This window comes from Lampetra fluviatilis, chromosome 8 (assembly GCF_964198595.1).
Source record: "Lampetra fluviatilis chromosome 8, kcLamFluv1.1, whole genome shotgun sequence".
NCBI classification, from domain to species: Eukaryota; Metazoa; Chordata; class Hyperoartia; order Petromyzontiformes; family Petromyzontidae; genus Lampetra; species Lampetra fluviatilis.
The window spans coordinates 16,450,961-16,475,110 of NC_136282.1; the positions used below are offsets into that span (position 1 = coordinate 16,450,961).

General features: G+C 52.8%; 1 protein-coding gene across 3 annotated transcripts in view; it reads right to left on the reverse strand.

Moving 5' to 3' along the window:
* NUP37 (nucleoporin 37) overlaps positions 1-23,283 on the reverse strand; it is a 32,492-nt gene extending 9,209 nt beyond the window's left edge. Inside the window, exons 1-5 of one of the 3 annotated variants that reach the window (XM_078859358.1) lie at positions 23,217-23,283; positions 21,347-21,494; positions 18,861-18,973; positions 8,525-8,597; positions 7,807-7,901 (exon numbers count right to left, since the gene is read on the reverse strand). In XM_078859358.1, coding sequence (XP_078715484.1) covers positions 7,807-7,901; positions 8,525-8,597; positions 18,861-18,973; positions 21,347-21,494; positions 23,217-23,233 — 446 coding nt within the window. In that variant the 5' untranslated portion in view covers positions 23,234-23,283. Of the gene's footprint in view, positions 1-7,806; positions 7,902-8,524; positions 8,598-18,860; positions 18,974-21,346; positions 21,495-23,146 lie in introns of all 3 variants that reach the window. The other 2 variants (XM_078859360.1, XM_078859359.1) reach the window with 2 other exon arrangements.
* Positions 23,284-24,150: the final 867 nt, after the last annotated feature.

The following is a 24,150-nucleotide window of genomic DNA, read 5'->3' on the forward strand; positions in this document are numbered from 1 at the left end:
GAGCAAGCACAAAATCCAGGTTCGATTTAACACAGTACATACCATTCGTGATCTGATCCCATCTGTGAAGTATGTGATCCCTGACATGCAATACCCCGGCGTCTACAAACTCAGCTGTGTCTGCGGCAGTAGTTACATTGGGGAAACTAAGCTACATGTCTCGGACCGTGTTCGTGAACATAAGGCAGATCTGAAACACGGGAGGACCAATACCTCGGCCGTGGCTGATCATTGTTTTAATGCTGTAGGCACACACGAAATTGTTTTTTCCAAGACGAAAGTAGTCTGTAAACCCACTGGCTATCAACAAAGATTCGTTCATGAAGCCATCCAGATATATATACACAGACACAATTTCAACCGAGAAGATGGGTACAAACTGAGCAATCATTGGAAGGACGTTATCAACCAATTTAAGTCGTAACTGGCTGTGATGTTCCCAGCCTACCACCTTCCGATTTTAGTTGTTATTTTCGGCTATCTGACTTTTACATTAACAGATACAATTTCTCACCAACACAGCAACCTCGCGCGCCATCCTCGAGGCGGCTGCTTCACGATCTGCCATTAACATGCTAATCCATTCCATTAACATAGCCACCTTGACACGCTCGCCGTATAGAAGGCTCCGCGATCTTGCATTGCCATGCCTGGCAGCCCTCTGATTGGTGGAGAGCCCACCACCGCCGCGGTCGCTGCCCACCACTTGCATTGGCTGCTGACATTTGGGCCACGCCCATTTCAAACCTTTATCAGCAGTTTGTCTTTAGAAGCTGACCCCCCTTTTCCTGCAAACGACCGCTTGTGTTGCGATCGAAACGTCGATATTTTATGTTATTTTTTCTGTCTACGTGGCTTTACCGAAAGACCCAAAAAATATGAGAGCCCAAGAGTTGGCATGTTGCGCCCCCTACTGGCCACCGATGTAACTACCCCACGTGGTGACTCCTGGAATAATTTGTTTTTAATTGATCAAAATATTTAATTCGGGTGGTCCCTTGAGATGGAACCTCTCGCTCACAAGGCAGCCAGGGTGTGTCCATCGACCCACGCAGAGCAACAACAAGAACTGCCGCTCACCACTAAGTGGCGGTGACAGCATGCACGCGTTTTAATGGGGTGGTAACATCTTAAGCATGGCACAGTTTAAATTCTTAACTTCCACAGTAAGTTAGCAATATTGTATCTTATTTTATATTTATAGAGCGCCGTAGCTCAAAGCGTTTTACATGACTTAAAAGCGTAATCAAAATTATAGTGATTAAGATGGCAGGGGTGTGCAAGGGCCGAGGAATGAGTGACCGTAACAGAGGGCACACGGGGTCACGAAAGGGCAGAGGAGGCACGGGAAGGAGTGGAGGGGCGAGGGGAGGGAAGGGAATGGGCAACAGCCAAGAGCTGAGCTTTAATAGAGGACCCAAAGGAGGCTAATGAAGGGGACTACTTAATGTACAGGGGAAGTTTACTCCAGTGGAGGGGTGCAAGGAGGGAGAAAGATCAGCAACAGGATTGGGCACGGGGAATCGAAATCAAAATCTTTATTTATCCTGGAGAAATCCGATGAGTTATGTGGCTATTTTTTTACAGATGTCCAGGATGGTTGGGTCAGAAATGTAGGAGGGACAGAGAAGATTGTGAACGAAGAGGAACGAGGGGGGACATAGACGGAGATGAGAGAGGCGAGTTCAGGTGGAGCGAGGCCATGGAGAGATGTCGAGACGAGTGTAAAGGTATTCTAGCAGACAGCGGTAGAGTTAACGACAAGCCAGTGGAGTTGACGGAGGAGAGGCCAAGTGTGAGAATTAAATGGGAGATTCAAAATAACTCATGCACAGGCTTTTTTTATGTGTTGGAAGGGAGTGAAGGCAGAGGCAGGGAGACCAAAAATAAGATCATTTGTAAGGCCGAGCTGCATGTCCGAGTGATTTCATGTTCAGATAAGCATTGAGGGGGTGCTTACCTCCTGGTCACAGCCACACCTCCGATCAGCTCAGTTGGCCAAGTACGGTAAGAAATAAGTTCAACATACATACATACAGCCCTGAGCTAGAGGGGGAATTTCCTTATGGTGGGGATGAATAACCCATAAGACAACTGCTGTTGCCTTTCCCACAAAGTGGTACCAACTGCATCAACTGCAGAGCGATGAGCTGAATCAACCCCGACTATAATTTAAACTCCGATTGTGAGTGCCACGCTCTGTCACCGAGCTACCAAACCAGACGCATAAATAGCAGTCACATCCCAGACATGTAGCAGGCACGTAGCGCTGCGTAGACGCACAACACACACCGTGTGCGATGTGAAGGCTAAGATGAGCGTCTGCTCCAGGTAGGATGTGAGGGTCTCTCCCCCCACAGCACTGACATTCATTCTGGAGCTGCTTTGTGTGGCTGCACCACCAATGAGAAGCTCCATCTCAAGGGTGTGACGTTCAGGTGAAACATATTGATGACTAAAACAAAGTAAAAACTTGGATAGGTGACACAGCCAGGTGCGCGCACATGGCTGCTCTGTCCCAAGCTCCCGATTCCTCGAGGCGAGTGGCTCTCAACTTGCGGGGAACCCCTCCCCCTGCAGAGAGCATTCAAGATTGGGGGCCCCGTCACAGCTCGCACCCCTCAATCAGACGTCAATCAAACATCAATCACATGTCAATCACACGTCACACATTGCTTATTCAGGCACGGTGCCATCACTACTCTCGCGTCACGCCAGGGTCTGTAGGGGCGGCCTCCTCCTCTCTTCTCTGCGGCCTCAGCAGGACTCGACCGGGAACCATAAATATTTAATTCCCGAGGCAGCGGAAGTCAATTAAATATACATCCATAAAGCCCTGCATTGGCACACGCAGACGTTTCCATTATACGTTTTAAACGACCCCTACTCTGCTGCGGCGAGTGGCTCTACAGAAGAGTCCCTCCCTGCCAGTGGGAGTGTGTGGGGTCAGGACATCCCCTGGGAGGTGAGGAACCCCCTGGGAGGTGGGGCACCGCCCTGTGGGGTGGGGTACCCCCATGAATCCCACGCGAGACCCCCGGGCGAACACATCCGCTGTCTCGTGCCACGTGAAATTACCACAGTGGAGGGTTAGGGGGAGCTGACGGCACGGCCAGGGCTCTCATCACCACTCGGAATAAAATATGCTTCCCCCAGCTCCCTGCATAGGCGTTACCGGACACCCAGCAGCAAAACCCGGTCCAGGGCACGGGTTGGATTCCATGGAAAGGACACCCACAGCACTCAGATTTCAGCAGTTTAGTTTTATTAGTATATATTTAAGTGATTTTTTTACCTTCCCTATACTTTGCACTCCTATCGTGTTTTGTCTTGTCATTGTAACGTTCTGACTCACCCCTCCTGGACATCTATGAAAAAGAGCTTCATAGATCATTGGATTCCGCCGGTATAAATAAATATTCTGATTCACCGGGAGAGACACCCTGCTTACTGGGAGAGACACCCTGCAGTCAGGTTTATGACTGCAGGCTCCTTACCCTGGCTCTGTGTGGCTCTCTCCACATTCCCACTGCACTCTCCCCATGCGTGCCCAGACTTGTCTACCCCTGGGTGCACAGCTGCCGGCCATAAATATGGGCTCCTGGGCACAGCGCTCACCACAACACACCAACAATAACTCACCAACATATTCACTCACCGACAATAACTCACCAATACACACGTCTTGCACACTCACACATACACCCGCGCACGCCAACACGCATGATCACTGTCCACAGCATACACGAAACACACCATCATATACACAAAGACAACAACCGCCATTCGCGGTGATGTCACCACGACGCTTGTGCCAGGCTATGTGCACGTTGAGGCCACGTGAAGTGTCGAACGTCCGCTGGCAGGAGGTCATGGGGCAGACCCAGGTGCCACAGGTCGACTGAATGAGATGACTGGCCGATGCACCACCTGTGCCCCCTACTGTGCCAACTTGCTGTGCTTTAGCCACCCGGCGCTCCGCTCGTTGTTGCGAGCATCACTCCTCCGCCCTCCGTTGACTGCCTCCATCTGCTTCGTAGCGTCTTTCACGAGCCTCCTCCACAGAGGCCGATCTTGACACCGCTGGTACCAGTCATAGGCAAGTCCACTCCGCTCCACATCCTCCTGTACCACATTACTCCATCTCTTCTCTAGACCGTGCCGCGCCCGTTTAGCCCCCTCGATCCGGCCGAACAAAAGCTGTTTAGGCATGCGGTGGCTGGGCATGTGGGCTACATGACCCAGCCAACGCAGCCTTGCCTGCCGGAGGAGCTCACCGATGTGACTTTGTCCAGATCTTTCAAGGATTTGTGAGCTCCTCACACAATCCAGCCTGGTTAAACCCAGGATGGATCGTAGGCAGGCCAGCCTAAATGTTTCCAACCGGCGAAGATGCTCCATTAGGGGGGTCCACGTTTCGCAAGCGTAGAGATGGGAGGGAATGACCGTGATCGAGCAAACCTGAAGCTTCATGCGGAGCGACAGACCAGGTAGCTTCCACACAGCGTTACGCAACCGATGAAAAGATAATGCCGCTCGACTGATTCAGAGTGAACCCTCTGCTGTCAAACCGGAGCCGGTCATAAGCACACTGCCCAGGTATGGGAAACTCTCCACTCTCTCCACAACTGCCCCATTACCAATTGGGAGTTGTGGGGGTGGAGTGCCCGATGGTACAAAATACCCAGGCAGGTGCTTTGTTTTGGTGGGGCTGATGGTAAGGCCCCACCTCTTAGTGGCATGCTCCAGGTTCAACAGCAGCGCCTCCAACTCCTCCTCTGAGTGAGCGACAATTACCAGACCATCAGCATACATAACGTGGTTGACCAATAGGGAGCCATCCGTTGACTGCACCCGGGCATCGATCAGCCTCCTATTGTATCTGTACCAGATGGAAATTTCTCTGGTAAAGCCATCAAAGGCTTCACGAACTACGTGGTCGAAAAATATGCAAAATAATGTGTGAGCCAGAGGACATCCCTGTCGCACCCCAAGGTGAACAAAGAATGGCTCCGACTCCCGGCCACGTAGTTTTACCCGGGCCCGCTCACCATCATGAAGGTCCTTAATGATCGTGAGCAGAGGGTCAGGGACTCTGAAAGCACGAAGAATAACCAAGAGCCCAGACTTACTGATGGTATCATAGGCCTTGACCAGGTCAATAAAGCAGAGATGTCGGTCTTGTTGCAATTTCCTACAAAACTGCTGTAGCAGACGGACAGAAAATATGGCATCTGTGCATGACTGCCCTTTTCTGAAACCTCAGCGTGCCTCGCAAGGCGATGTTGAATAATCCTTGCCAGGACCTTACCCGGCACAGTGAGGAGTGAGATGCCCCTGTAGTTGTTACAGTTTGTGCGGTCCCCCTTCTTAAAGAGGGCATTCTTCCAAGCCTGTGGAACCCATCCAGTGGTCCAGACTGTTGTTATGATGTGATGTAGGGCAGTCTGTGCACAAACGCCACCCTCCCTCAGCATTTCGCTTGGGAGATCATCTCTGCCCGGTGCTTTTCATGGTCTCAGACTCTGGATCGCCTTTAGTACTTCTTCAACAGATGGCACCTCAGCCAGCCACTCACAGGGGGTGACTTCTTCCAATATTTGAGACACAGCAGCCTCAGCAAGGTCATCCCCACTTTGTCCCACGATGTTTTCCGTGCCGAGGGATTTCCCCTCCCCCAGGACTTCACAGAAATACTCAGCAAATCTGCAAACCTGTTCCTGGGGGTCGGAAATTGGATCACCGTTTAATCCCCTAATGATGGTAATAGGTGTGGCGCTGCAGGTTACTTTTTTGATGGAGTTAAATAGTGATTTGTGATCATGGGCCATTGAGGCAGACTCCATCTTCCCAGCAACCCGCAACCACCACCCATCCTTGCAGCACCTCACGGCTCTGCGAAGCGCCGAGCGAATGTTGCGCTAAGCCTCCTCATTCTCTGACGTGGGATGCTGTAGATGAAGAGAGTGGGCCTGTCGCTTTTTCTCAGCCAGCCTGAACACCTCCTCTGTCAGCCAGGGTCTCTGGGGAGGTCTGGACTGCGTACCCAAAGCAGCCATCGCAGCTGCATGAGTCACAGTCCTAAACCTCGCCCATTTCCCCTCAAAATCTGGAGTGGGGGACGATGCCAACCCCAGCTGCAAGCGATGATTACAGTCTCGCTTGGAACTTTCATCAGCTAGCTGAGACCAGGCCACCTTGTTTGAATGGGGTCCTGGGTGTACACCCACCACCGGAGTGTAAGAATGGCAGGTGCATCTTACAGATGAAAATTCGATGGTCAGTGAGCAGATCAGCTCTATGGTAGGTCCTGGTGTCAAGGACATGGGCCCGCATCCGCTGTTCTGTCTCTATGTAGTCCAGCATATGTTCTTGCTTGGACTCGGCATGCATCCATGATGTTGTGTGGATGCGCCGATGCCAGAACAGCGTGTTCGTAATTACAAGCCCATGGGCTGCACAAAATCTAGCAGCCGCCTCCAGTTGTTATTGAGCTGATCTGGCCCATGCCTTCCAATCACTCCAGACCAGGTGCCAGCATCATGACCAACTCGGGCATTAAAGTCACCCAACAGGATGACTCTATCCCGAGGGGCCACTTTAGCTAGCACCTGTGACAGGAGGTCATAGAAGGCATCTGACTCATCGGCCTTGCCTGCATCCCTCCACAGATGTTCGTCTTCGGTGGGGGCATAAGTAACCACGACCACCACTCCTCGCCTCCGGTTGATGGGAAGGCGAACCCAAAGTAGTCTGGGGCTTACCGCTTCCCACACCTCGCCGCCACGCTCCCACGCCCCCTTCATTCTTTTGTTCAGAAGAAGAGCCACTCCCTGTTGTTTAGTAGTCTCCTGCCCCGAGTAGAGGACTATCCACCCCTCATGGTGCCAGGAGCCAGAGCCGGTCCACCGGACCTCTTGAATACCACAGAGATCCAGGCGGGACCAGTCCAGCTCCCGAGAGAGGAGTGGTAGCCTCTCCTCCGCAGTGAGCGTTCGAACATTCTACGTGGCCATCCGTAGTGGCTTTTTGTTGTTTCTGGAGGAGCCCCGAGGGTAAAGATTCAATCTCCTGGCTCCGCCAAATGAGGTTTGGTCAGTAGACATCATAGACGCCTGTCCCCCCGGGGCCTCCGGCACAAGCGTATTAATTAGATATTTTATACGTGGTTTTGTGGTAATTAATTGAAGGTGGAGGGGTTACCAGCCCCTCGCACCCATCCAGAGCCCCCATTTAGCCACTGTGGTGGTTACAAATCTCATGAGGGGAATGGTCAATCAAAATCGGCCCTCCCACCACGGCACTGCCCACCACAGCGTTGCCGGCCGGCACCACGAGGAGGTAGGGGGTTTTTTTGCCAGACCATCATATACAAATACGAACACACCCACGCACACACCTTCACAAAGATGCCCCGTGTAGCCTACACAGGCTGTTGGGAAAAGTGTTGTTAGCGAGTAGCACATATGAAGGCCAATACGGCGCACAAGCGGGTGGGTGACCAGCAACATGCCTGGCCACCTTTCTCTCCCCAGTGAAAATGTTTACACACCACACCAGGTACTCAGGCCGAGTCAACCTAGTGGAGACCCAGGACCCGTTAGAATATTCATCATTGCTGTTGGCGGCCGTGAGTGGGAAAACAAACCCCCCTACCCACCAGCGGCTCGCCAAAGCCAACTCCTCAACGCACTTCCCCCCGGGGGAGAGTCACGACAGAGGGGAGAACTTCTCCCTGGGGTGGCCCCCGCACCCCTTCAGGACGGTGAGGCTGCCGCCATGGGGGGTGGGTGCCATGCCGCGTACCGGCACGTGTTGTCGTCGGAGACGCTTGCGAGAAGATGCCCGTCGGTCGGCTCGAACGCCACGGCGTTAACGTACGCGTGGTGTCCCTCGAGCTCCTGCGCAGCACAAGCCGGTCACCACCATCGCATCCCGAGCAACTGGCTACCAAGCACGCCGTTACCGAGCAAGAGTTACCTTACACGCCGTTACAGAGCACGCCGTTACAGAGCATGCCGTTACCAAGCACACGGTTACAGAGCACATGGTTACAGAGCATGGCGTTACCGAGTAATGGTTACCAAGCACGTTGTTACCAAGCACACGGTCAGAGAGTACGCCGTTACCGAACGGTTACTGAGCACACCGTTACCAAGCGAACGATTACAGAGCACACACCGTTACCAAGTGCACACTTACAAAGCATATGATTACCAAAGTCAACGTGATTTCCTGCTCATATGAGCAGTCATTGCCTGTTTGAGACCCTGAGCCAGTGATGAAAAATGGAAATTCCATATATCTATGGTGGGGGCGAGTCTTTCTCTATAGGAGAACCACTGATGACTTCCCCATAAAGTGGTACAGATTTTATTGATCCCCAAAAAATTATGGGCCGAGTGAACTCCCAATCAGGTTTTGAACCCCTTCCAATTGGAGCCCCTCACTCGACCATGGAGGCACACGGTTACCGAGCCGCGCAATTGCCAAGCAGCGTTACCTAGGAGCGGGCTGCTCTCACCTGCACCTCCTCGCTCCCCTGCAGGTCCGAGCGGTACACGCGGATCTTCTTGTCAGCGGTGGCTGAGCAGAACCTTGAAGCACAAAGATGCGGCAGGTGTGAACACACGGGCACAAGCGGGTGTGAGGACACAAGCAGGCGTGAGCGCGTGAGCACGAGTGGGTGCGAGTATACAAGCAGGTGTGAGCACCCCGGTATGCGAGCACACGAGCATGAGCAACACACAGGCATCGATACGGACTCCAGCACCAATATGGGCATGCGCATAGGCATAAACGGACACATGAACAAAGACAAAGATCCCCCGTATAGCTTTTTAACATTTAGCTTTAATCGACTGGAGGGGCAAGTGCTGTTAGCGAGGCCAGCACGGAACATGAAGGGGTGGGTGGCGAGCACCACTCCCGGCCGCCTTTGTCTCCCCAGTTGCAATATTTTTTACACGTTTCACCAGGTACTCATTTAAGGCTTAGTCGACCTAGGGGAGGCCCAGGAACAATTCAGATAATCGTCACTGGTGTTGGCCGTGAGTCGGAATCGAACTCGGGTTGTCGGGTTGATAGCGCAACGCACTAACCACGACACTACCGGTCCCCACACACACGCGCATGAACACACACATAAACATACGCCTGAACGCAGGCGTGAGTGTGAGAGCAGTGGTGTGCTGTGCTCGGGTTGAGCCCCCCACTTGGCCATGGTCTCCGTGCGGTGGGGTTGGGGGGGCCCGTGCGAGCATGCATAGTCTCGCTCAGCAGAGCGCCGCCACACAGAGGCGCTGTGGTTGAGCCTATTTTAAACAGCGCGGCGGTGCCAAAATAGCGGCCCGCTAACAGCTCCCATCAGCACAGGGAAGCAAAGGCAGGAGCCCCTCCGTGTCCCCCCTGAACACAACCGATCTCTTATACTCCCATTTCCCTCCTCTGTGGTCCCCAGGGCAATAACGTCCACAGGACCACGGCTCAGGATGCCGAATTCCAATGAACGAGTCGGGAGGGCATTCACATGGCGACCAACGCAGGAGGATTCCTCACAGCCAAGTGACAGCGGTTACCATTACACTCACGCATTACCTTTTTGTTCTTAGTTAAGCAATTATTACGATTATAATTCAGTTAACACAACAACAACGATAAGTTGTTCTTGAGCATTGATTTAGTGCTCATTTTCCATTTACAACCTTGACCTAGTGGGGAAATTCCACATTCCTATGGCGGGGGTGAGTTTATGCATAAGACAACTGCTGTTGACTTCCCTAGAAAGTGGTACTCATTTTATCAACCTCAGAAGTATGATGTTCTGAGTCAACCCCAAACCAGGATGTGAAATCACAACCTTCAGATTGCGGGCCGCTCGCTCTGCCGAGGAGCCAATGCGGCCGTTCATCCTCCGTGGCATTAAGTCAATGACAAGATGCTCTTGACATCCAGGTCGCTCTCGCAAAGAGACTCATCCTGGTCTACTGAGTTCTCACCTCGTTCAACAAAATAAGCTTCAAACTTGAAGATATTAAGTCTCCTATATTCCATTCCCTCTTGGTGCAATCGATTTCTCTGTGCAAACCTGCGGAGTTTGCTTGCACTCCACTTGTGCAGCACAAGGCCCGTGCCAAGACGGAGGCCGAATGCCTGTGCGTGCATTTGCCCACACAATACTTTGAGTGCGTGTGCATTTGCCCGTGCGTGCATGTGTCGCGTTTTGCCTATGCGTGCGTGCACGCGTGCGTTTGCCTGTACGTGCTTGTGTGCGTGCCTGCTGCAATTGCATTCACCGTCCCAGCAGACAAGTCAAGACCTGGCTTGGCCAACGAGCCCCGGAGTTTCCTGACTCACTGCCAATGTATGTTCTCACTTAGATTCAATTTACAGCTCTCTGGCGCCTTTAAAACGTTACTGCAGAATTTTACAGCTTTTTTATTTTTCCTCCAGATGAAAAGAAAATCGGAGCTCGATGCAACGTTGGGGAATGTTGGTGGGAATGACTGCACACTGGCTGAGTATGCTGAGGAAGCTTTAAATATTTCTGCAAAACCGTCTCTCCGGCTCCGTCGCTTGCTCGCCTGCCCGCCCTCAGGCGGCGTTTCCCGGTCGCTATTAGTGCCCACGGCGAAAACCCGCAAGGCCCACGAGACTCGGGGAGGGACGCGACGGCTTGGTGGTGCCGGTGGCACGGTGCCATCGTAGGTGTGCTGGCATGATGGGCGGGTCGACAGAGTTCGTTCCTAAATCGCTGACGTTGCAGGTGCTGAGAATGGGGAACTGGCAGTTGCATGGATTTAATAAAACCCATTGAGCAGGGCTCCCCTGGCCATGCCAATCCGGTTCTCACAATGAGGTCATTGTATTGTGGCCACATGGCTCCTGTGGTTGCAGCCCGGGACTGGGGAGGACTCTAACGGGGCTGCACTCTGCCGGGCCACGACGACTCAAGTGCCACTCCACCGCGACAGCTGCTGCGGTCTGCGGTGACATCGAGCAAGGCCAACAGCTGTGCGGAGAGCGAGCCGCATACCCCATGGTTAGGACAACTGATTACGCAGCAGTTTCAGCGCTCGCGTGAGCAGCTATGTCACTCGCAGGCGCAGCTATCGCTCACAACTGCAGCCGCATCACACCAGTGCAGCTGTGCTGCTGGCATGCACGGCAACCAGCCACGTGCTGCCTCCACGTGCAGTGCTCACGCTCGGCTGTTGGGGCCTCCTTGCCGGCTCCGGCTGGGAACGGCTCAGGAAGACTGCCCAGAACGCCAGTCCCCTGGAATAACACAATGCGTGCAGCCAAGCTGTCTCAATCAATATTTTATCGGTGCTCAGAGAAACGAGCCAAACACAACTCGCCCCACCGAAGCATTTGGTTCAGATTAATTTAATATTCTAAATTATTTTTAAGATGCCATTGCTGCCGAGCCAAAGCCTGTTGATGCGATTGCGGTTGTAACGTTTGCAATATCGTTTAGGGTTTTTTTTGTACAGATGTAATTTGTATAATAACATAACCATTTTGCTGAGGTTGGATGTTGCAATTTCCATTTCACCTCATCAGCACGCTGTCAATGAGATTCCTGCCATCGTAATCTTGAGTGACCCACCCCCTCTGACTGCGACAGTGACCATGATGAGTTGCAGAGGAAGTGAAACGGCCTCCAACCTAAGGGTGCGTGAACACTGGTGTGCAGTGGGACCCTAAAAAGGGCAGTCTTTCAACCGCTCATAACGCTCTGTGTAATAATATTTCACCGATCAACCACCGGTCATTTCTCTTCAGTGGGTGGCAGTAGTGTAAACGGGGCGGCCGTGCGATCAGCGAGCAGCCCACTGGCGGCATGCGTGAAGTGCACGCACGTGGCACGACGCAGCTGCTGTGACACCACGCAGTGAGGTTAATGCCCAAGAGCCAGGGTGCTTGAGATCCGCCGTTTAGAAATTTCACATGGATACACGCGAGCCCAGAACGGGCAGCGGACGCGTTCCACTTGGCCGGCTGTTGTTTGTCCAGGTTTTTTGGGATCTGCGTGCGAGCAGCGCAAATGGGGGTGGGGGGATGGAAGCGGGGCCGACGGCCGAAATGAAGATTTCCTCACGCTCAGCTGGTGGGGGTGTGGACTGAATTCATGTGAACGCTACCAGCCCACCCTAGATCCCATGTCACCCCTCCCCTCCCAGATGTGGGAAGTAGAGCCCTTGCCTGGAACCACAATCCCTCGACCGTATCCCCACAGTGACAGGGCACGGCTCGGTGTGGCGTGCGGAGGATTGCGGGCGCCGGAGTTCATTCCTAAAAATACACGGCTACGATTGCACTTTCTCAGGAAATCTACAGATAAGAGCAGTCTGGGCCAGGAAGCTGTCTGCCCAGATGGAGTGTCAGCCCCACTCCGGATGAGCGCGGTTCCAGCGTGGGAGTGGCAGTCACGGACGCGCCACGCGGCGCCCTCAACCGACAGACGGCTCTGACCTCCGCGCGCTCCCCCACCAAGCCTCTCCTTTCCTGGAATCCCAGTGTGGGGCGCAGTGCCTCATCGCACGGGAGCTTTTCACCAGGAAATTGCACCCGCTCGGCTGGTCTCGACTCACGCTCCCTTTCACTCCCTTCCCGTCCTCAATCCTCACATCCCATGCACCCGCCCTGCCCAATATTCATCCACTCCGGCTTCCAGCACACCCTTCTCTCGCTCCCCGCACCTCCCTCCACGTCCTGACGGAGGCTTCTTGGCCGAAACATCGACTCTGTTCGTGACGTCGCTTATCTGCGTCACTATAATTCCCCCGTACGTTTGCGACTATTAAAAAACGCTGACACGGCAGCTGGAAGGCGCACGATTGTTTGCCGAGTTCCGTACTGTAAGCACACCTGGTTCAGCTTAGCGGCTGCTTAGCATGCCAGGGAGCACGGGGGCAGGCGAGGGCCCACGGCACCGCTACCCCAACCAAGTGCCACCCGCGCAGGGACTACCGCAACCACACCCACCACAGACACACACCAAGCACACACCGCACACCCCACGCACACACCACACACACACCACACACACACGCTACCCACTATCCAAATGAGTACTACCAATACCACACACTAGCCACCACCCAAATGAGAACTGCCCCATCCACACACGCACTACCCACCACACAAATGGGAACTACCACAACCACACACACGCTACCCACCACCCAAATGGGAACCACCACAACCACCTGCCATCACCCACCACCCACAAAGGACCTCCACACCCAACCCTCCCAACGGGCCACCCAAACGCCACTGCCGTTGGCCCCAAGGTCGTGCCGCTCGGCCTCCGAGCCTGGGAACCGTGCACACTCGGGGGAGCCACGGCGCGCACCTGCACACCCCCTACCCCCACCAGCGCCACCTGACCCTGCCGACCTCTCCCGCAGGTGCCACGCCACCCGCCACGCGGCCACAACACAGGCCCGGTGGTTGCTAGTGCTGGATAAAAAAATAAAATAATAACACAAGAAAAAAAGTGTTTTCTTTGGAGAAACAAAAGTTTAGTTCGGGCTCCATCGTGTAACAGATGTGTTTGCTTTGAATAAATTAATCACCGGAGTTATAAAATACTCGCACCTTTTTCATACGGCTCACAAAGGCACATTGTGCTATTAGAAAGGGCAGGGGAAAGAGCTATTACATATGCACAGTGCACGTTTATCCTCCGCGGCCGTATATTCCAAGTTTATTATGTCCTTCGTAGGCCAGCAAAGATATTCTCTGTGGGATTACGGGCGCTCCGGACCGCTAGCCAGGCTAGGGTTACGTTGGAAAGGCGGCAATGCCATGCCAGGCGGAGGTGAACAAGTGGGCGTTCGTGTGCAGGCATCTCTCAAAGTGGCCTCAAAGTGCATCTAGCGTGGCACAAGAGCTGTAGAGCTGTTGTGACGTCGCCGATTGGCAGTCAGTTGTTGTTGGGTGCAGTCTTTGTGTCCATGTTTGTGAATATATCCATATGTGTCTGACTGTGAGTGTAATACTGTGTGTGTCAGTGTGTGTCTGTAGACCCCTCTAAAGGAACATCTGTCCTGGTTATAAACATTCAGGCTGGACTGCCTTTGATCCATCCTGGGTTTAACTAGGCTGGATTGTGAGGAACTCACAAATCATTGAAAGAACTGGACATATTCTCATCAGTGAGCTCCTCCAACAGGCAAAGCTGCATTAGCTGGGTCATGTAGCCTGCATGCCCAGCCACTGCATGCCCAAGCAGCTTCTGTTTGGCTGGACAGAGGGGGCTAAATGGACGTGACACAGTCTGGAGAAGAGATGGACTGATGCAGTACAGGAGGATGTGGAGCTGAGTGGACTTGCCGAAGACTGGTACCAGCGGTGTCAAGATCAGCCTCTATGGAGAAGGCTCGTGAAGGACGCTACTGGGCAGTTGGAGGCATTTGCTCTTCAACAACTACGGAGGGCAGAGGAGCGACACTCACAACAACAAATGGAGCACCGGACAGCTAAAACGCAGCAAGTTGGCATGGCAGGGGGCACGGCTGGTGCATCTGCCAGCCATCTCAGTGGGTCAACCCATGGCACCTGGGTCTGTCCTGTGACCTCCTGTCAGCGAGCCTTCGACACTTCACGTGACCTCAAAGTGCACTTGGCCTGGCACAAGCGCCGTGGTGACATCACTGCCACTTAGTGGCGAATGGCGGGTGTTACTGTTGTCTATGAATGTGTATCTGCGTCTTAGTGTGTGTCCGTTTGTCAGTGTGTCGATATGTGTGTATGTCTGCGTGTGCTTGTGTCAGCCTGTGTAAATGTGTGTCCATGTGTCTAATCATGGGTGTTTATGTATGTCTGTATCCGTGTCTAAGTGTGTATGTCGTTGTGTCCATGTGTGTGTTCTTGTGTCTTTGTGCACGTCTGCACAGATACATATTTGCGTGAATATGAACGTCTGTGTGTATCTGTATGCCTGTAAATGTTGTACCATCAGACACTCCACCCCCACAACTCCCAATTTGTGATGGCGCAGTTGTGGATAGAGTGGAGAGTTTCCCATAGCTGGACAGTGTACTAATGACCGGCTCCGGTTTTACAGCAGAGGTCTCACTCCGAATCAGTCGAGCGGCATCATCTTTTCATCAGTTGCGTAACGCTGTGTGGAAGCTACCTGGTCTGTCACTCCACACAAAGCTTCAGGTATTTCCGGCCACAATCATGCCCTCACTTCTCTACGTTTGTGAAACGTTGACCCCCCTAATGGAACATCTTCGCTGGTTAGAAACATTTCGGCTGGCCTGCCTACGATCCATCTTGGGTTTAACCAGGCTGGATTGTGTGAGGAGCTCACAAATCCTTGAAAGATGCGGACACAGTCCTTTCGGTGAGCTCCTCCGGCAGGTAAGGCTGCGTTGGCTGGGTCATGTAGCCCACATGCCCAGCCACCGCATGCCTAAACAGCTTTTGTTTGGCCGGATAGAGGGGGCTAAACGGGCCCGGCACAGGCTAGAGGAGAGATGGAGTGATGTGGTACAAATGATGTGGAGCTGAGTGGACTTGCCGATGACTGGTACCAGCGGTGTCAAGGAGGAGGCTCGTGAAGGACGCTATTGGGCAGTTGGAGGCAGTCGCCTTCCAACAACAACGGAGGGCAGAGGAGCGACGCTCACAACAACGAGCAGAGCACCGGGTGATAAACCACAGCAAGTTGGCACAGTAGGGGCACAGTTGGTGCATCGGCCAGTCATCTCATTCAGTCGACCCCGTGGCACCTGGGTCTGCCCCGTGACCTCCTGTCAGCGGGCGTTCGACACTTCACGTGGCCTTAACGTGCACATAGCCTGGCACATGCGCCGTGGTGACGTCAGGAGGTCACGGGGCAGACCCAGGTGCCATGGGTCGACTGAATGAAATGACTGGCCGATGCACCACCTGTGCCCCTACTGCGCCAACTTGCTGTGGTTTAGCCACCCAGTGCTCTGCTCGTTGTTTTTTCAGTGTGTGTACATCCATACGTCTGCACATGACTCTCTCTGCATACGCAGGGCTCCAGACAACTGGGTTCATGCACCGAGCTGGAGAATGGAAAACGCGTTGAGCCTTAGGAGTCGGATCGTTCTGGATGCATCACCTGCATGACGCTCCAATCTTCCCGATGCCTCTGACCACAAACCACCTCCTACGGTGACCGCGTCCCAGTGTCCTGAACGATGGGCATGAGTGTAACGAGCCGGGAGCTGCGTTACAATGCGACTCAAAAACATTGTTGCGTGCAGCATCTGTGTTTTGGATAAACTGAGAAAATAATGTGGGTTTATCGGTGCTACCATCTCTGACCACCTTCAAGCACTCCATCGCTGCATATTTGCACCGTGAATGTAACCGCTCAATTCATGCAACACATTCTATCACCATCTCTTAGCAATCTTGTATTTGTTTTCCTCCATGTGGATTTCTTCTCGGCTGCTGTTGTGGATCTTCCTTTTTCATTGTTTCTCTGGTAATTTAAGATTTAAAAAAACAACCTGATCCGAGACACAACCTAATCGACCTGACTCCAGACACATGACCTCCGACCAGCACCACCTATCCAGTGAACTGGAACACGTGTGCGCCAAGCCCTCAAGATTAATGGATATTCGGATCGCACAGTCCGCAAAGCTGTATCCCCAACCATAGGGAGAGAACCATCTGAGGACCCAATCAAAACCATCAACCTTGCTATACATATCAGGGGTTACCAAAAAGATTTCCAAAATCTTGAACAAACATAAGATCCAGGTTCGATTCAACACAGTACAAAAATGCTTGATTTGATCCCATCTGTGAAAGATGTGATTCCTGACATGCAATACCATGGTGTCTACAAACTAAGTTGTGGTTGCAGCAGCAGTTACATTGGGGAAACGAAACGACAGATTTGAAACACGGCAGCACCAATACCTCTGCCGTGGCTGATCACTGTTTGAACGCGGTGGGCTCACACGATATTGTCTTTCCCGAGACCAAGGTACTCTGCAAACCTTCGGGCTACCATCAAAGATTTGTCCATGAAGCCATCCATATTTATAAACACAAACATAACTTCAACCGAGAAGATGGATACAAATTAAGCAATCATTGGAAGGACGTGATCAACCAGGTAAAGTTTTAACTGCTTTGAAGTTCCCTCTCTACCTGCCAATATTAGCCGACTCTCAAATTTCCGGGCCCTAGCCGAGCTCGGCCCTCGCCGAGCTTACATTTACAAGCAAATTTATCTCTGCTACTCGCTCTCTCCTACTCGCTCCTACATGATAACATTAGCTGCCCCGCCCATCTCTAAACCTTGATAAACAGCCTGCCTCAGCAGATTCCCCCTCTTTTTCACCTGAAGACGGTTGCTTGTGTTGCGATCGAAACGTCGTGATCTATTATTTTTTTGACCTATGTGACTTTACCGAAAGAACCAAAGAGTATCGATTCCTGCAGTCACGAAAGCTTTAAATCAATTCTATTATGACATTAATTTATTTGAAGGTGAAATAATACAGATAGTAGGGAGGGTGGGGAGGGGCTAGATGGATGGGACGGGAGGTCCCAACACCAAGGGCCCTCATGGGCCATGCAGCAAAGGAACTTACAGCCCTGGTACTGTTTGCGGGCCAGAACTGGGCCGTTCCTAGTCTGCAAGAGCCCAGTTCCTTTTGTGTGTTTCACCATACCAGTTATCCTGCAACTACATTGCATGCTTTTATTTACTATGAGAGGAAACCGGATAATCCAGAGGAAACCTATAAAGAACTGGGAGACAACATAAAAACTCAGAGAATCGAACGCAGGAATATCTTCCTCTAAGGCACAAGTGTTACCACCTCGCCACCCAGCCACCCAATGATTGAAGTCGGCAGTGGCATTACAGGGTTTGAGATTTGGTGACTGTAGTCGCAATTGGGCGACCCTGAATGTTCAATTGGTGCCAGAGATGGCCGGCTCTGCCCATTGGCCAAGGAGGCATAGGAGGCGCCACGTGAACCAAGAGACACAACCACGCGTCCATCTGCATCACCACACGCACCGCCGCAGCCGTGTAGTGATCTCACACAAGGCCTATACGTGCCGGTGGTACCATCACGAGGCCCGACCCTGGCAATGCCACATCCAGGAACCCGCATACAGATGTTAGTAAAATTCATTATGAGTCCGGCAGCTCCGACTGTAGTAAAATCCGAGCGTAAACAAAAAGGCAAGATGGACGTCCTCGTGCGACCGCAGCGCTGAGGGCGGCGTTACGAGTGATGACATCATCACTCCCATTGCTCGGTGCACTTCAGTCGGTTGTTGAGGCAAGTATATTTCTGCTTTTGATGTTGATTAAGAACATTTTAACATTATTGGTGTTCATCACATTATGTTATTACTTATCGGTTACATTTTTACTTTCACTATCCTAACTTATGCCGCTTAATTGCCTTAACTCCCTTACTGAATCAATTATGACAAGTCTCACTTGACTAATGCCATATCCAGGGCAGCGGTGTTTCCGGGACACACATGAACGCACCGTGTCACCCACTACCGCTATTGCCTCACCGGCCACCGGATCAAGAGGAGCCGAAGAAACCACATGTTACTGCAGTCGACCCCCTCCCGTTCCCACCACGCCCCCTCCTTGTTTGACTGAAGTGCGGCGGCAGCGCCCCAACACAAACACAGCTGTCGGGCCCCACGCTCGCACCAACTCCGCACATCCCGCACACTCACCACACTCACAACGCACGCACACCGCACAACTCATGCACTGCAAGACATCGCACAAGGCGCACATATCGCACAACTCACCCTGCTCACCGTCCGAGTGTCACAGCGATGGAGGTGGTAGAGGACGAGCAATGCCACCGTACCTGAGCATTTGGGGGTGGGGACCCAGGTGCGTGTCAGGGCTCCACGCGAGCGCGTGCACGCGAGCCCCACCCTCGTAGGACTTCATGCGGGTGAACACAAGACCCTCTTCCTCCTGCAGCAGCAGCACCACCACCACACAGTCCACACGTCGTACACACACCCAGCAGACCAGAAAAATAAACATGCACAATACACACAACTACCCAACCATACAATCAAAGTCAACAGTCAAAGTAATTTCCTCTTTGAATGGGACTGATGCTCATTTCCTGCTTAAATCCCTGATTCCATGGTGGAAATTGCACATTCCTATGGCAGGGGTGAACCTATCCATAGGGCCACCTCTGTTTGCTTCCCCACTTTTAGTGACCCCAGAGGGATATTGGGCCGAGTAAACCCCCAACCAGGACACGAACTCACGACCTTTCGATTGCAAGCCGCTCGCTCTACCGCTGCGCCACCTGGCCAGATCTATAAAATACACACAAAATATCCACAACCTGCCAACCACACAATACGTACAACCAGCAAACATCACAAAACACACACCGTACGCAAAACCAGTTAGCCACACGAGACGTGCACAGCACACACATCCAGCCAATCACAAAGCACCACCCCTTGGCCACAGCAATGACCTCATCACACGAGGGATACAGGCGAACGCAAAACGCATGTAATTCATAACAGAAAACGCAGGACTCAAACAAATGTAGGTCACACACGGGACTCGCTGCCCAATCACCCTCTTCTCAGCAGTTCACTGGTCATGGAAAAGTTAATCACGGGAGCATGAGTGTGGGCGAGGATGTGATAACGCAGGTGCGGGTGTGGAAGCGTGGGTGAGAGTGTGTGGGTGAGAGTGTGGGTGAGAGTGTGTGGGTGAGAGAGTGTGGGTGAGAGAGTGTGGGTGAGAGAGTGTGGGTGAGAGAGTGTGGGTGAGAGTATGTGGGTGAGAGAGTGTGGGTGAGAGAGTGTGGGTGAGAGAGTGTGTGGGTGAGAGAGTGTGGGTGAGAGAGTGTGGGTGAGAGTGTGTGGGTGAGAGAGTGTGGGTGAGAGTGTGTGGGTGAGAGAGTGTGGGTGAGAGTGTGTGTGGGTGAGAGAGCGTGGGTGAGAGTGTGTGGGTGAGAGAGTGTGGGTGAGAGAGTGTGGGTGAGAGAGTGTGGGTGAGAGAGTGTGGGTGAGAGAGTGTGGGTGAGAGAGTGTGTGGGTGAGAGAGTGTGGGTGTGAGGGTGTGGGTGTGAGAGTGTGGGTGAGAGAGTGTGGGTGAGAGAGTGTGGGTGAGAGAGTGTGTGTGAGAGTGTGTGGGTGAGAGAGTGTGGGTGAGAGAGTGTGTGTGAGAGTGTGTGGGTGAGAGAGTGTGGGTGAGAGAGTGTGTGTGAGAGTGTGTGGGTGAGAGAGTGTGGGTGTGAGGGTGTGGGTGTGAGAGCGTGGGTGTGAGAGCGTGTGTGAGAGAGTGTGGGTGAGAGAGTCTGTGTGAGAGTGTGTGGGTGAGAGTGTGGGTGAGAGAGTGTGTGTGAGAGTGTGTGGGTGAGAGAGTGTGGGTGAGAGAGTGTGTGTGAGAGTGTGTGGGTGAGAGAGTGTGGGTGAGAGAGTGTGGGTGAGAGAGTGTGGGTGAGAGAGTGTGTGTGAGAGTGTGGGTGTGAGAGTGTGTGGGTGAGAGAGTGTGGGTGAGAGAGTGTGGGTGAGAGAGCGTGGGTCTGGAAGCGTGGGTGAGACTTGGAGAGCGTGGATGCTGGTGTGAGCGCGGATGCTGGTGTGAGCGCGGATGCTGGTGTGAGCGCGGATGCTGGTGTGAGCGCGGATGCTGGTGTGAGCGCGGATGCTGGTGTGAGCGCGGATGCTGGTGTGAGCGCGGATGCTGGTGTGAGCGCGGGTGTGAGGGCATGAATGCGAGTATGAGGGCGGGTGCACAAAGTAGAGTGTGGGAAAGAGGACATGAACGTCCATGGGAGGGTGACACAGCCTAATGCCCGTGGTCACTGCTCGCCGCCTAGAGAAGGGTGCCGTGCTCGGAGCCGGGCGTTAATAAAATGCAGTCAACTGTGGTGTTCTCTGGATTGACTCATCCCCACCACTGGCTCTGCAGGGTTGTAATTGGGGAATGAGGACTGCCTCAATGCTTATTTGAGCAGGAAATAACTTGTCAAGGACTGTTTCGTCTCATCTATACACTCACTCACCTACTCGCCTACCCACTCACCAGACTGCAGGTCACCTCACTTTCTGCTTCTTCCCTCGCACTGCTCAACTTTTGAATCCCCTCCTACCATCTCTCTTCACAGACTCGTATAGAAAACCTTGATAAGTTGAAGAAATGCATTACACTCTTTTCTATTACGAATGCAATCGTGCCATTTGTGGCTAATCCCTTGACATATTTGGGCCTTTGTGACTGTGCCCAGCAACTTTGTAAAAAACAAAACTGTAGCCCAGCTCTCCATTAGAGGCTGCACCTCACCCGGAGGCCGTGCCAGTGGTTCACCTGCAGCGTGCATGCTCCGAGGGTGATGAGGGCGCCGCAGCCCACGGCGATGAGCCCAGCGCTGCGGGGGAACGGACTGAACTCCACGACGTGAACGCGCTCCTCCAGCTGCACCACGCAGGACGCACCGCCCGCCCCGACAGGCATCCTGCGGCCGTGCGCCCCCACGGCAGGGCAGGTCACGCAGACGAGGGAGAGAGACGGGCAAGGGAAGGAGGCAGGTGTAAGCATCGAAGAATGTCCTAAAGTGGTTAAATTATACATTATTAAAAACTAATTTCCAGTTTTTTGCCAATTCACCGCTGCGTGAATAGCGGTTATACTCTTATATAAGCGCACAACTTTATCTATCTGTGATGAACGCTGCACTTTCCGTCGTTTTCATGCAGAGGGCGCTGCAAACCTACGCACCCCCTGCATGAACGACGGAGGCGCAGGAACAGACGTTCGATTACGTTGGAATCGATCTGCAGGCGGCGGTCTTCTCGCACGGCCAGCAGCTCTGTGTCGCCTTATCTCGACCCCGCAATCCCAAACAGGTGAAAGTTCGCATCAAACCGAACCCCCAGCAAGGCCATCGACTTGACGAGAGAAAATTGACACGAAATGTCGTTTTCAATGAAGTCTTCCAGATGTAAAATGATATAAGCTTTGAATGAAGAAATACAAGTACCTAATTCAAACATAATACAATTCAAAGATGTTTCATTTTAAAACTTCAAAACGGAGCATCGGGTGCTTGTGTGAAGGCGTCGTTGGCGTGAAATTTGTTTCGTGACTTTCCTGGCCGAAGGCCGCGAATGGTTGTGAGGAGCGCCACAGGCGCGCCCCCAACAACCCCGAGTTCCATACAGCAGTGATGGTAGTAGTGGGAGTTGTTCTCTTATTCTACCCCCCCCCCTCGTCACACGGCGTCACAAAAAGTCAGACCCCCTCAAATATGACGTCACAAAGCTCTGCCCCCCCAAAAAAAGATATAAAACATGCTTCAAATCGCTTTAAACTATTGTCATTGTAGTGCGTATTTAATGTGGCGCTGCACTCTGATGTTGTAGGAGAAAACATTTATTAAAAAGTCAATTTAATTAAGTATAACGTGTTGTCTATATTTATTTAAAGTTGCGCATTTTGACGTGACGTCAAAATGGGTGACACGTGTCACTCACGCGTGTCACCCACGCGTGGCGGCGCTGCGTCGCGAACTGGCACCCACCACCCCAGCTCGTTACAATGATCGCGGCAGGGACGACGTCTCCAGTTGATGTTGGCGCTTCTATGACGTTCAACTTCGTAAAACAACTCCCTCGCGTCGCTCACGCCACTGCCGGCGCAGGAGTTGCCCTAGTGGGCGTTTTGCTGGGGTGGGGGGTATCCGGCCTACTCTTCCACGCGACCTGCCCACCGAGTAACTGCGGCGAACCCATCGATGCCCCTGCCATCGCTCCACTGCTGCCGTGCCGGGAGGATGGATCGCACCGGGAGCGCGCTCTGGGTCGCAATGCGAGCGCGCTGGACGCTGCACCGCGGCAGCTGCCTTCGCTTCTCAGCTATAACGTTGCCACCGCACACACTCGCGGCGGATGTTCTCTGGGTCTTTCGGTAAAGTCGCAGCCTCCTGGTGACCATCGCTTTTGCGTTGCGATCGAAACGTCGTTTTTTGTTATTTTCTTTGAACCCATCTACGTGACTTTACCGAAAGGCCCAGAGACTACGAATTCCTGCAGTCACGAAAGCTTTAAGTCAAGATTTAAGTCAACATTTAACCGTATACAGTTTGTGTGTATTGCTCTAAACGTTTACCTTGCCTGGCAAACCGGTTTTCTTAATCGGTTACTGGTTACGCGGAGAAACTGACCCAGCACAGACTCACGTGCTCGCTCTCCGCATCAAACGCGTTCTGATGACATCACGAGGCTCCTCCCTGTACGTGCCACGTGACCTCCATGTTGTCCAATGAGCGACGAGGACCAGCAACGTGCCTCTCCCCCACGACTCCACAATGGTTGAGAGGGTCACGTGGGACGGCGGGACGCGCCGCGATTGGCTGCCAGGGCTCGAGCCGCCGGCGTTTGAATCCAAGAACCGAATGCGGCCGAAAGCACGGAGACAGAGAAGATCCAGGTACAGAGAGAAGATCCAGGTACAGAGAGAGAAGATCCAGGTACAGAGAGAGAAGATCCAGGTAGAGAGAGAAGATCCAGGTACAGAGAGAAGATCCAGGTACAGAGAGAAGATCCAGGTACAGAGAGAAGATCCAGGTACAGAGAGAAGATCCAGGTACAGAGAGAGAAGGTCCAGGTACAGAGAGAAGATCCAGGTACAGAGAGAAGATCCAGGTACAGAGAGAAGATCCAGGTACAGAGAGAAGATCCAGGTACAGAGAGAGAAGATCCAGGTACAGAGAGAGAAGATCCAGGTACAGAGAGAAGATCCAGGTACAGAGAGACCCGGATGGGGGGGGGGGGTTCAGGGCTGCGACATCGACACGGTGACACCACACGGGCACGCAGAGAGACCAGGACAACACGGGGAGAGTGAGATATACAGAGGCGTAGGGAGATGTGGCTCAGAGACACACGGAGAGACGGGTCCAGATAGACAGAAATATGAGGACACGGAGAGACACACGGTGGGAGAGAGACACACGGTACAGGCAGACAAACACGGGGTTACGGAGACGGACACAAGGAGAGACGGACACGGGAACACAGGCAAAAATAAGGAGAGATACAGACATGAAAAATACACAAGAGACAGACAGAAAGTGATAAGGAGAGACTCACAAGGAGACAGAGACACACGGT